General features: G+C 48.6%; 1 protein-coding gene across 1 annotated transcript in view; it reads left to right on the top strand.

Annotated features, from left to right (window-relative positions):
* The window catches only part of LOC121562382 (inactive carboxypeptidase-like protein X2), a 41,430-nt gene extending 27,361 nt beyond the window's left edge, over positions 1 to 14,069 (top strand). The window contains exon 7 of the mRNA XM_045219610.1: positions 12,587 to 14,069. Within this exon, the coding sequence (XP_045075545.1) occupies positions 12,587 to 12,864 (278 nt within the window). The 3' untranslated portion in view covers positions 12,865 to 14,069. The remainder of the gene's footprint in view (positions 1 to 12,586) is intronic.
* The last annotated feature ends 366 nt before the right edge of the window (positions 14,070 to 14,435 follow it).

Genomic DNA, 14,435 nt, shown 5'->3' with positions numbered 1-14,435 from the left:
GGAGACAGGAGACAGGAGACAGGAGACAGCAGGGAGGTAAAACACAATGTCATGCCTAGTGGAGACAGGAGACAGGAGACAGCATGGAGGTAAAACACAATGTAATGCCTAGTGGAGACAGGAGACAGGAGACAGGAGGGAGGTAAAACACAATGTCATGCCTAGTGGAGACAGGAGACAGGAGACAGGAGACAGGATACAGCAGGGAGGTAAAACACAATGTCATGCCTAGTGGAGACAGGAGACAGGAGACAGCAGGGAGGTAAAACACAATGTAATGCCTAGTGGAGACAAGAGACAGGAGACAGGAGACAGGAGACAGGAGACAGGAGACAGCAGGGAGGTAAAACACAATGTCATGCCTAGTGGAGACAGGACACAGGAGACAGGAGACAGGAGACAGGAGACAGGAGACAGGAGACAGGAGACAGCAAGGAGGTCAAACACAATGTCATGCCTAGTGGAGACAGGAGACAGGAGACAGGAGACATCAGGGAGGTAAAACACAATGTCATGCCTAGTGGAGACAGGAGACAGGAGACAGGAGACAGGAGACAGGAGACAGCAAGGAGGTAAAACACAATGTAATGCCTAGTGGAGACAGGAGACAGGAGACAGGAGACAGGAGACAGGAGACAGGAGACAGGAGACAGGAGACAGCAAGGAGGTAAAACACAGTGTAATGCCTAGTGGAGACAGGAGACAGGAGACAGGAGGGAGGTAAAACACAATGTCATGCCTAGTGGAGACAGGAGACAGGAGACAGCATGGAGGTAAAACACAATGTAATGCCTAGTGGAGACAGGAGACAGGAGACAGGGAGACAGCAGGGAGGTAAAACACAATGTCATGCCTAGTGGAGACAGGAGACAGGAGACAGGAGACAGCAGGGAGGTAAAACACAATGTAATGCCTAGTGGAGACAGGAGACAGGAGGGAGGTAAAACAAAATGTCATGCCTAGTGGAGACAGGAGACAGGAGACAGCAGGGAGGTAAAACACAATGTAATGCCTAGTGGAGACAGAAGACAGCAGGGAGGTAAAACACAATGTAATGCCTAGTGGAGACAGAAGACAGCAGGGAGGTAAAACACAATGTAATGCCTAGTGGAGACAGGAGAAAAGGAGACAGCAGGGAGGTAAAACACAATGTCATGCCTAGTGGAGACAGAAGACAGGAGACAGCAGGGAGGTAAAACACAATGTCATGCCTAGTGGAGACAGGAGACAGGAGGAGGTAAAACAAAATGTCATGCCTAGTGGAGACAGGAGACAGGAGACAGGAGACAGCAGGGAGGTAAAACACAATGTAATGCCTAGTGGAGACAGAAGACAGGAGACCGCAGGGAGGTAAACACAATGTAATGCCCTAGTGGAGACAGAAGACAGGAGACAGCAGGGAGGTAAAACACAATGTCATGCCTAGTGGAGACAGGAGACAGGAGACAGAGGAGACAGCAGGGAGGTAAAACACAATGTCATGCCTAGTGGAGACAGGAGACAGGAGACAGCAGGGAGGTAAAACACAATGTGATGCCTAGTGGAGACAGGAGACAGGAGACAGCAGGGAGGTAAACACAATGTAATGCCTAGTGGAGACAGGAGACAGGAGACAGCAGGGAGGTAAACACAATGTCATGCCTAGTGGAGACAGGAGACAGCAGGGAGGTAAAACACAATGTAATGCCTAGTGGAGACAGGAGACAGGAGACAGGAGACAGCAGGGAGGTAAAACACAATGTCATGCCTAGTGGAGACAGGAGACAGCAGGGAGGTAAAACACAATGTAATGCCTAGTGGAGACAGGAGACAGGGAGACAGCAGGGAGGTAAAATACAATGTCATGCCTAGTGGAGACAGGAGACAGGAGACAGCAGGGAGGTAAACACAATGTCATGCCTAGTGGAGACAGGAGACAGGGAGACAGGAGCAGCAGGGAGGTAAAACACAATGTCATGCCTAGTGGAGACAGGAGACAGCAGGGAGGTAAAACACAATGTAATGCCTAGTGAAGACAGGAGACAGGAGACAGCAGGGAGATAAAACACAATGTCATGCCTAGTGGAGACAGGAGACAGGAGACAGGAGACAGGAGACAGGAGACAGCAGGGAGGTAAAAACACAGTGTAATGCCTAGTGGAGACAGGAGACAGGAGACAGCAGGGGAGGTAAAACACAATGTCATGCCTAGTGGAGACAGGAGACAGGAGACAGCAGGGAGGTAAAACACAATGTCATGCCTAGTGGAGACAGGAGACAGGAGACAGGAGACAGCAGGGAGGTAAAACACAATGTAATGCCTAGTGGAGACAGGAGACAGGAGACAGGAGACAGCAGGGAGGTAAAACACAATGTCATGCCTAGTGGAGACAGGAGACAGGAGACAGCATGGAGGTAAAACACAATGTAATGCCTAGTGGAGACAGGAGACAGGAGACAGGAGGGAGGTAAAACACAATGTCATGCCTAGTGGAGACAGGAGACAGGAGACAGGAGACAGGATACAGCAGGGAGGTAAAACACAATGTCATGCCTAGTGGAGACAGGAGACAGGAGACAGCAGGGGAGGTAAAACACAATGTAATGCCTAGTGGAGACAAGAGACAGGAGACAGGAGACAGGAGACAGGAGACAGCAGGAGGTAAAACACAATGTCATGCCTAGTGGAGACAGGACACAGGAGACAGGAGACAGGAGACAGGAGACAGGAGACAGGAGACAGGAGACAGGAGACAGCAAGGAGGTCAAACACAATGTCATGCCTAGTGGAGACAGGAGACAGGAGACAGGAGACAGCAGGGAGGTAAAACACAATGTCATGCCTAGTGGAGACAGGAGACAGGAGACAGGAGACAGGAGACAGGAGACAGCAAGGAGGTAAAACACAATGTAATGCCTAGTGGAGACAGGAGACAGGAGACAGGAGACAGGAGACAGGAGACAGGAGACAGGAGACAGCAAGGAGGGTAAAACACAGTGTAATGCCTAGTGGAGACAGGAGACAGGAGACAGGAGGGAGGTAAAACACAATGTCATGCCTAGTGGAGACAGGAGACAGGAGACAGCATGGAGGTAAAACACAATGTAATGCCTAGTGGAGACAGGAGACAGGAGACAGGAGACAGCAGGGAGGTAAAACACAATGTCATGCCTAGTGGAGACAGGAGACAGGAGACAGGAGACAGCAGGGAGGTAAAACACAATGTCATGCCTAGTGGAGACAGGAGACAGGAGGGAGGTAAAACAAAATGTCATGCCTAGTGGAGACAGGAGACAGCAGGGAGGTAAAACACAATGTAATGCCTAGTGGAGACAGAGAGACAGCAGGGAGGTAAAACACAATGTAATGCCTAGTGGAGACAGAAGACAGCAGGGAGGTAAAACACAATGTAATGCCTAGTGGAGACAGGAGAAAAGGAGACAGCAGGGAGGTAAAACACAATGTCATGCCTAGTGGAGACAGGAGACAGGAGACAGGAGACAGCAGGGAGGTAAAACACAATGTCATGCCTAGTGGAGACAGGAGACAGGAGACAGGAGACAGCAGGGAGGTAAAACACAATGTCATGCCTAGTGGAGACAGGAGACAAGAGACAGCAGGGAGGTAAAACACAATGTCATGCCTAGTGGAGACAGGAGACAGGAGACAGGAGGGAGGTAAACACAATGTCATGCCTAGTGGAGACAGAGAGACAGCAGGGAGGTAAAACACAATGTCATTCCTAGTGGAGACAGGAGACAGGAGACAGCAGGGAGGTAAAACACAATGTCATGCCTAGTGGAGACAGGAGACAGGAGACAGGACAGGGAGGTAAAACACAATGTCATGCCTAGTGGAGACAGGAGACAGGAGACAGCAGGGAGGTAAAACACAATGTCATGACTAGTGGAGACAGGAGACAGGAGACAGGAGGGAGGTAAAACACAATGTCTAGTGGAGACAAGAGACAGGAGACAGCAGGGAGGTAAAACACAATGTCATGCCTAGTGGAGACAGGAGACAGGAGACAGCAGGGAGGTAAACACAATGTCATGCCTAGTGGAGACAGGAGACAGCAGGGAGGTAAAACACAATGTGATGCCTAGTGGAGACAGGGAGACAGGAGACAGCAGGGAGGTAAACACAATGTCATGCCTAGTGGAGACAGGAGACAGCAGGGAGGTAAAACACAATGTGATGCCTAGTGGAGACAGGAGACAGGAGACAGCAGGGAGGTAAAACACAATGTCATGCCTAGTGGAGACAGGAGACAGGAGACAGCAGGGAGGTAAAACACAATGTCATGCCTAGTGGAGACAGGAGACAGGAGACAGCAGGGAGGTAAAACACAATGTCATGCCTAGTGGAGACAGGAGACAGGAGACAGCAGGGAGGTAAACACAATGTCATGCCTAGTGGAGACAGGAGACAGCAGGGAGGTAAAACACAATGTGATGCCTAGTGGAGACAGGAGACAGGAGACAGCAGGGAGGTAAAACACAATGTCATGCCTAGTGGAGACAGGAGACAGGAGACAGCAGGAGGTAAAACACAATGTCATGCCTAGTGGAGACAGGAGACAGGAGACAGGAGACAGCAGGGAGGTAAAACACAATGTCATGCCTAGTGGAGACAGGAGACAGGAGACAGCAGGGAGGTAAAACACAATGTAATGCCTAGTGGAGACAGGAGACAGGAGACAGGAGACAGCAGGAGGTAAAACACAATGTCATGCCTAGTGGAGACAGGAGACAGGAGACAGCATGGAGGTAAAACACAATGTAATGCCTAGTGGAGACAGGAGACAGGAGACAGGAGGGAGGTAAAACACAATGTCATGCCTAGTGGAGACAGGAGACAGGAGACAGGAGACAGGATACAGCAGGGAGGTAAAACACAATGTCATGCCTAGTGGAGACAGGAGACAGGAGACAGCAGGGAGGTAAAACACAATGTAATGCCTAGTGGAGACAAGAGACAGGAGACAGGAGACAGGAGACAGGAGACAGCAGGGAGGTAAAACACAATGTCATGCCTAGTGGAGACAGGACACAGGAGACAGGAGACAGGAGACAGGAGACAGGAGACAGGAGACAGGAGACAGGAGACAGGAGACAGCAAGGAGGTCAAACACAATGTCATGCCTAGTGGAGACAGGAGACAGGAGACAGGAGACAGCAGGGAGGTAAAACACAATGTCATGCCTAGTGGAGACAGGAGACAGGAGACAGGAGACAGGAGACAGGAGACAGGAGACAGGAGACAGCAAGGAGGTAAAACACAATGTAATGCCTAGTGGAGACAGGAGACAGGAGACAGGAGACAGGAGACAGGAGACAGGAGACAGCAAGGAGGTAAAACACAGTGTAATGCCTAGTGGAGACAGGAGACAGGAGACAGGAGGGAGGTAAAACACATTGTCATGCCTAGTGGAGACAGGAGACAGGAGACAGCATGGAGGTAAAACACAATGTAATGCCTAGTGGAGACAGGAGACAGGAGACAGGAGACAGCAGGGGAGGTAAAACACAATGTCATGCCTAGTGGAGACAGGAGACAGGAGACAGGAGACAGCAGGGAGGTAAAACACAATGTAATGCCTAGTGGAGACAGGAGACAGGAGGGAGGTAAAACAAAATGTCATGCCTAGTGGAGACAGGAGACAGGAGACAGCAGGGAGGTAAAACACAATGTAATGCCTAGTGGAGACAGAAGACAGCAGGGAGGTAAAACACAATGTAATGCCTAGTGGAGACAGAAGACAGCAGGGAGGTAAAACACAATGTAATGCCTAGTGGAGACAGGAGAAAAGGAGACAGCAGGGAGGTAAAACACAATGTCATGCCTAGTGGAGACAGAAGACAGGAGACAGCAGGGAGGTAAAACACAATGTCATGCCTAGTGGAGACAGGAGACAGGAGGGAGGTAAAACAAAATGTCATGCCTAGTGGAGACAGGAGACAGGAGACAGGAGACAGCAGGGAGGTAAAACACAATGTAATGCCTAGTGGAGACAGAAGACAGGAGACAGCAGGGAGGTAAACACAATGTAATGCCTAGTGGAGACAGAAGACAGGAGACAGCAGGGAGGTAAAACACAATGTCATGCCTAGTGGAGACAGGAGACAGGAGACAGGAGACAGCAGGGAGGTAAAACACAATGTCATGCCTAGTGGAGACAGGAGACAGGAGACAGCAGGGGAGGTAAAACACAATGTGATGCCTAGTGGAGACAGGAGACAGGAGACAGCAGGGAGGTAAACACAATGTAATGCCTAGTGGAGACAGGAGACAGGAGACAGCAGGGAGGTAAACACAATGTCATGCCTAGTGGAGACAGGAGACAGCAGGGAGGTAAAACACAATGTAATGCCTAGTGGAGACAGGAGACAGGAGACAGGAGACAGCAGGGAGGTAAAACACAATGTCATGCCTAGTGGAGACAGGAGACAGCAGGGAGGTAAAACACAATGTAATGCCTAGTGGAGACAGGAGACAGGAGACAGCAGGGAGGTAAAATACAATGTCATGCCTAGTGGAGACAGGAGACAGGAGACAGCAGGGAGGTAAACACAATGTCATGCCTAGTGGAGACAGGAGACAGGAGACAGGAGGGAGGTAAACACAATGTAATGCCTAGTGGAGACAGGAGACAGGAGGGAGGTAAAAGACAATGTAATGCCTAGTGGAGACAGGAGACAGGAGACAGCAGGGAGGTAAACACAATGCCATGCCTAGTGGAGACAGGAGACAGGAGACAGGAGACAGCAGGGAGGTAAAACACAATGTCATGCCTAGTGGAGACAGGAGACAGCAGGGAGGTAAAACACAATGTAATGCCTAGTGAAGACAGGAGACAGGAGACAGCAGGGGAGGTAAAACACAATGTCATGCCTAGTGGAGACAGGAGACAGGGAGACAGGAGACAGGAGACAGGAGACAGCAGGGAGGTAAAACACAGTGTAATGCCTAGTGGAGACAGGAGACAGGAGACAGCAGGGAGGTAAAACACAATGTCATGCCTAGTGGAGACAGGAGACAGGAGACAGCAGGGAGGTAAAACACAATGTCATGCCTAGTGGAGACAGGAGACAGGAGACAGGAGACAGCAGGAGGTAAAACACAATGTAATGCCTAGTGGAGACAGGAGACAGGAGACAGGAGACAGCAGGGAGGTAAAACACAATGTCATGCCTAGTGAAGACAGGAGACAGGAGACAGCATGGAGGTAAAACACAATGTAATGCCTAGTGGAGACAGGAGACAGGAGACAGGAGGGAGGTAAAACACAATGTCATGCCTAGTGGAGACAGGAGACAGGAGACAGGAGACAGGATACAGCAGGGAGGTAAAACACAATGTCATGCCTAGTGGAGACAGGAGACAGGAGACAGCAGGGAGGTAAAACACAATGTAATGCCTAGTGGAGACAAGAGACAGGAGACAGGACAGGAGACAGGAGACAGCAGGGAGGTAAAACACAATGTCATGCCTAGTGGAGACAGGACACAGGGACAGGCGGGACAGGAGACAGGAGACAGGAGACAGCAAGGAGGTCAAACACAATGTCATGCCTAGTGGAGACAGGTTGACAGGAGACAGGAGACAGCAGGGAGGTAAAACACAATGTCATGCCTAGTGGAGACAGGAGACAGGAGACAGGAGACAGGAGACAGGAGACAGCAAGGAGGTAAAACACAATGTAATGCCTAGTGGAGACAGGAGACAGGAGACAGGAGACAGGAGACAGGAGACAGGAGACAGCAAGGAGGTAAAACACAGTGTAATGCCTAGTGGAGACAGGAGACAGGAGACAGGAGGGAGGTAAAACACAATGTCATGCCTAGTGGAGACAGGAGACAGGAGACAGCATGGAGGTAAAACACAATGTAATGCCTAGTGGAGACAGGAGACAGGAGACAGGAGACAGCAGGGAGGTAAAACACAATGTCATGCCTAGTGGAGACAGGAGACAGGAGACAGGAGACAGCAGGGAGGTAAAACACAATGTAATGCCTAGTGGAGACAGGAGACAGGAGGGAGGTAAAACAAAATGTCATGCCTAGTGGAGACAGGAGACAGGAGACAGCAGGGAGGTAAAACACAATGTAATGCCTAGTGGAGACAGAAGACAGCAGGGAGGTAAAACACAATGTAATGCCTAGTGGAGACAGAAGACAGCAGGGAGGTAAAACACAATGTAATGCCTAGTGGAGACAGGAGAAAAGGAGACAGCAGGGAGGTAAAACACAATGTCATGCCTAGTGGAGACAGAAGACAGGAGACAGCAGGGAGGTAAAACACAATGTCATGCCTAGTGGAGACAGGAGACAGGAGGGAGGTAAAACAAAATGTCATGCCTAGTGGAGACAGGAGACAGAAGACAGGAGACAGCAGGGAGGTAAAACACAATGTAATGCCTAGTGGAGACAGAAGACAGGAGACAGCAGGGAGGTAAACACAATGTAATGCCTAGTGGAGACAGAAGACAGGAGACAGCAGGGAGGTAAAACACAATGTCATGCCTAGTGGAGACAGGAGACAGGAGACAGGAGACAGCAGGGAGGTAAAACACAATGTCATGCCTAGTGGAGACAGGAGACAGGAGACAGCAGGGAGGTAAAACACAATGTGATGCCTAGTGGAGACAGGAGACAGGAGACAGCAGGGAGGTAAACACAATGTAATGCCTAGTGGAGACAGGAGACAGGAGACAGCAGGGAGGTAAACACAATGTCATGCCTAGTGGAGACAGGAGACAGCAGGGAGGTAAAACACAATGTAATGCCTAGTGGAGACAGGAGACAGGAGACAGGAGACAGCAGGGAGGTAAAACACAATGTCATGCCTAGTGGAGACAGGAGACAGCAGGGAGGTAAAACACAATGTAATGCCTAGTGGAGACAGGAGACAGGAGACAGCAGGGAGGTAAAATACAATGTCATGCCTAGTGGAGACAGGAGACAGGAGACAGCAGGGAGGTAAACACAATGTCATGCCTAGTGGAGACAGGAGACAGGAGACAGGAGGGAGGTAAACACAATGTAATGCCTAGTGGAGACAGGAGACAGGAGGGAGGTAAAAGACAATGTAATGCCTAGTGGAGACAGGAGACAGGAGACAGCAGGGAGGTAAACACAATGTCATGCCTAGTGGAGACAGGAGACAGGAGACAGGAGACAGCAGGGAGGTAAAACACAATGTCATGCCTAGTGGAGACAGGAGACAGCAGGGAGGTAAAACACAATGTAATGCCTAGTGAAGACAGGAGACAGGAGACAGCAGGGAGGTAAAACACAATGTCATGCCTAGTGGAGACAGGAGACAGGAGACAGGAGACAGGAGACAGGAGACAGCAGGGAGGTAAAACACAGTGTAATGCCTAGTGGAGGCAGGAGACAGGAGACAGCAGGGAGGTAAAACACAATGTCATGCCTAGTGGAGACAGGAGACAGGAGACAGCAGGGAGGTAAAACACAATGTCATGCCTAGTGGAGACAGGAGACAGGAGACAGGAGACAGCAGGGAGGTAAAACACAATGTCATGCCTAGTGGAGACAGGAGACAGGAGACAGGAGACAGAGACAGGAGACAGGAGACAGGAGACAGGAGACAGCAGGGAGGTAAAACATAATGTCATGCCTAGTGGAGACAGGAGACAGGAGACAGCAGGGAGGTAAAATACAATGTCATGCCTAGTGGAGACAGGAGACAGGAGACAGGAGACAGGAGACAGGAGACAGCAGGGAGGTAAAACACAATCTAATGCCTAGTGGAGACAGGAGACAGGAGATAGCAGGGAGGTAAAACACAATGTCATGCCTAGTTGAGACAGGAGACAGGAGACAGCAGGGAGGTAAAACACAATGTCATGCCTAGTGGAGACAGGAGACAGGAGACAGGAGACAGCAGGGAGGTAAAACACAATGTCATGCCTAGTGGAGACAGGAGACAGGAGACAGCAGGGAGGTAAAACACAATGTCATGCCTAGTGGAGACAGGAGACAGGAGACAGGAGACAGGAGACAGGAGACAGGAGACAGGAGACAGCAGGGAGGTAAAACACAATGTAATGCCTAGTGGAGACAGGAGACAGGAGACAGCAGGGAGGAGACAGGAGACAGGAGACAGGAGACAGCAGGGAGGTAAAACACAATGTCATGCCTAGTGGAGACAGGAGACAGGAGACAGCAGGGAGGTAAAACACAATGTCATGCCTAGTGGAGACAGGAGACAGGAGACAGGAGACAGCAGGGAGGTAAAACACAATGTCATGCCTAGTGGAGACAGGAGACAGGAGACAGGAGACAGCAGGGAGGTAAAACACAATGTCATGCCTAGTGGAGACAGGAGACAGGAGACAGCAGGGAGGTAAAACACAATGTCATGCCTAGTGGAGACAGGAGACAGGAGACAGGAGACAGCAGGGAGGTAAAACACAATGTCATGCCTAGTGGAGACAGGAGACAGGAGACAGCAGGGAGGTAAAACACAATGTCATGCCTAGTGGAGACAGGAGACAGGAGACAGGAGACAGCAGGGAGGTAAAACACAATGTAATGCCTAGTGGAGACAGGAGACAGGAGACAGGAGACAGGAGACAGGAGACAGGAGACAGGAGACAGGAGACAGGAGGTAAATCCAAGATGACCATGCGGTGCTATTTTTAAACCTCTAAACAGAAGAGCAAGAAAGAAGAGTTCCTCTTTTCATGGAGGAGGTTAGAACAGCCTCCTCTTCCCTCCTCCTTCTCTATTTTCTGCCCTCTCTCCTGTCTTTATCAGTTCAGTCAGTGAATTCCTAGTGGAGCTTTACTTTTCGCTGTTGCCAAGTAGCAAGATGTGCTGCGTTCTTCTAGGACTATATTTACATGCAGGAAAGTTAACTTCGGTGGCTTGAAAAATGTTTTTTTTAAATCTCATCTTTTGGTGATTCACGGTCCGTGACCTATATGGTGGAATGCAGTGTGGATCAGAATTCTGACACATGCTGACATGCTGTGAACCCTCTTTCTCACATTTCCTCTGACACGTGACCTTAAAATACATATGCAACCCCCCTCTCTCTCTCTCTCTCTCTCTCTCTCTCTCTCTCTCTCTCTCTCTCTCTCTCTCTCTCTCTCTCTCTCTCTCTCTCTCTCTTTCTCTTTCTCTCTCTCCTCTCTCTCTCTATCTCTCTCTCTTAATTCAATTTCAATTCAATTTAAGGGCTTTATTGGCATGGGAAACGTGTGTTATTAACAGTAAACATTACACTCACAAAAGTTACAAAATAATAAAGACATTTCATATGTCATATTATGTCTATATACAGTGTTATAATGATGTGCAAATAGTTAAAGTACAAATGGGAAAATAAATAAACATAAATATGGGTTGTATTTACAATGGTGTTTGTTCTTCACTGGTTGCCCTTTTCTTGTGGCAACAGGTCACAAATATTGCTGCTGTGATGGCACACTGTGGTATTTCACCCAGTAGATATGGTAGTTTATCAAAATTTGATTTGTTTTCGAAGTCTGTGTAATCTGAGGGAAATGTGTGTCTAATATGGTCATACATTTGGCAGGAGGTTAGGAAGTGCAGCTCAGTTTCCACCTCATTTTGTGGGCAGTGTGCACATAGCCTGTCTTCTCTTGAGAGCCAGGTCTGCCTACGGCGGCCTTTCTCAATAGCAAGGCTATGCTCACTGAGTCTGTACATAGTCAAAGCTTTCCTTAAGTTTGGGTCAGTCACAGTGGTCAGGTATTCTGCCACTGTGTACTCTCTCATTAGGGCCAAATAGCATTCTAGTTTGCTCTGTTTTTTTGTTTGTTCTTTCCAATGTGTCAAGTAATTCTCTTTTTGTTTTCTCATGATTTGGTTGGGTCTAGTTGTGTTGTTGTTGTTGTTGTCCTGGGGCTGTCTGTTTGTGTTTGTGAACAGAGCCCCAGGACAAGCTTACTTAGGGGACTCTTCTCCAAGTTCATCTCTCTGTAGGTGATGGCTTTGTTATGGAAGGTTTGGGAATCGCTTCCTTTTAAGTGGTTATAGAATTTAACGGCTCTTTTCTGGATTTGGATAATTAGCGGGTATTCTGCACTGCATGCATTATTTGGTGTTTTACGTTGTACACAGAGGATATTTTTGCTGAATTCTGCATGCAGAGTCTCAATTTGGTGTTTGTTCCATTTTGTGAATTGTTGGTTGGTGAGCGGCCCCCAGACCTCACAACCATAAAGGGCAATGGGTTCTATAACTGATTCAAGTATTTCTAGCCAGATCCTAATTGGTATGTCGAATTTTATGTTCCTTTTGATGGCGTAGAAGGCCCTTCTTGCCTTGTCGCTCAGATCATTCACAGCTTTGTGGAAGTTACCTGTGGCACTGATGTTTAGGCCGAGGTATGTGTAGTTTTTTGTGTGCTCTAGGGGCAACAGTGTCTAGATGGAGTTTGTATTTGTGGTCCTGGCAACTGGACCTTTTATAGAAAACCATTATTTTTGTCTTACTGAGATTAACAGTAAAGGCCCAGGTCTGACAGAACTTGTGCAGAAGATCTCGGTGTCTCTCTGTCTCTCTTTCCGTCTCACTCACTCATATTTACCTCCTCTCTTTCTCTCCCTAGCGGCGGACGGGGACTACTGGAGGCTGTTGAACCCAGGAGAGTACAGCATCACGGTGAAGGCCGACGGCTACAGCGCCACAAGCAAGGTGTGTGAGGTGGGCTACGACATGGGAGCAACCCGCTGTGACTTCACCGTCAGCCGCACCAACCTGTCACGCATCAAGGAGATCATGGAGAGATACAACAAGCAGCCCATCAGACAGCCTGTTAGACCCGCCGTCAGGCAGCTGCAAGCACGCCGGCCCGGCCCCAGACACAGGCGCGTGCGGACATCATAGGGCCAGGGAGGGTTAGAGAGAGAGAGGGAGTAGCTTGGCCCCAGACATGAATGTGAAGTCTTGGGTCATTGTTCTGCCAATCATGTTTGGCACGATTTACAAACAGATCGGGGACCAGGCTAGGGCTGAAGAGAGCGATATAGGACTTTACAAACAGATCTGGAACCAGGCTAGGGGTGAAGAGAGTGATATATGACTTTACAAACAGATCTGAGACCAGGCTAGGGGTGAAGAGAGCGATATAGGACTTTACAAACAGATCTGGGACCAGGCTAGGGGTGAAGAGAGCGATATAGGACTTTACTAACAGATCTGGGACCAGGCTAGGGGTGAAGAGAGCGATATAGGACTTTACAAACAGATCTGGGACCAGGCTAGGGCTGAAGAGAGTGATATAGGACTTTACAAACAGATCTGGGACCAGGCTAGGGGTGAAAAGAGCGATATAGGACTTTACAAACAGATCTGGGACCAGGCTAGGGCTGAAGAGAGTGATATAGGACTTTACAAACAGATCTGGGACCAGGCTAGGGGTGAAGAGAGCGATATAGGACTTTACAAACAGATCTGGGACCAGGCTAGGGCTGAAGAGAGCGATATAGGACTTTACAAACAGATCTGGGACCAGGCTAGGGGTGAAGAGAGCAATGAGAGACAAACTCCACTATCTCTCTCTACTTCTGATCAAACTGTTCTCTGTTCTGCTCCAACATCTGCTTTGATCGGGACTCCTGTCTTTGAACTCTGTTACCGGCATCCATCCAGAGTGTTGGTGGAAGTGCAGATTGGAGATGATGGTAAAGATGGGATATTTTGAGTGACAATGGGGTTTTCTGTATTAAAACAAGGTGCTGTTCTTTCAACCATGAATTAAGCTCTGTGGCGCTCGTCTTACTTTATAATATTTGTATTTGGGACCGTCTTAAAAAGTTCCAGTGGCTTCTCTACCAAAGGGTTATTACAGTATACATGGTTAACCGAAATGTCCATTTTACTTGTGCCATTATTTGGTAACGAAATGTCAGTGTGTATTTCAAAGGATGAATGTTGACCATGGATATTACCATGTGTGTCTCTACTAACTCATGCAGCACAGTACCAGGACAAAAGCAGTAATAACGTTCTTACCAACAGGTTTACAAGCTTCATCCTTGCAAGTAATATTCTTTGAAATCTTGCTTCGGAATAAATAAATGATGCATATATTTTGAATGTAGAAAAAGCTCTATATATATTTCTTTTATATTGCACTCCCGTGTTACTTTTCTGCATTCAGAAATGATTTAAAGTCCTACTCCAGGCTCCTTTTCAGCTCATTAATCACCTGATTTACTTAACAAAACACACTTCTCAATAGCTGGTCCAGGTATCCTCATGACATGGGGGGGGTTTGCCTTCCTCTTGTTCTCTATTGCTCCTCTATTGTTCCTCATGCATGCAAGGGGGGAGGCCGGTGACATCACGAATCCCCATCAGACCAACTCCTTGAATGCTCCACTCCTTGAAGTTTGCAGTTGTGTCTCAAAAGCACTATTTTGCTCAAAACTTACCCTTTAGTGTGTGTGTACTTT

Source organism: Coregonus clupeaformis, unplaced genomic scaffold (assembly GCF_020615455.1).
Source record: "Coregonus clupeaformis isolate EN_2021a unplaced genomic scaffold, ASM2061545v1 scaf2533, whole genome shotgun sequence".
Taxonomy (NCBI): Eukaryota; Metazoa; Chordata; class Actinopteri; order Salmoniformes; family Salmonidae; genus Coregonus; species Coregonus clupeaformis.
The sequence above is the reverse complement of the archived record's forward strand: the minus strand, read 5'-3'. Positions and strand labels throughout refer to the sequence as shown.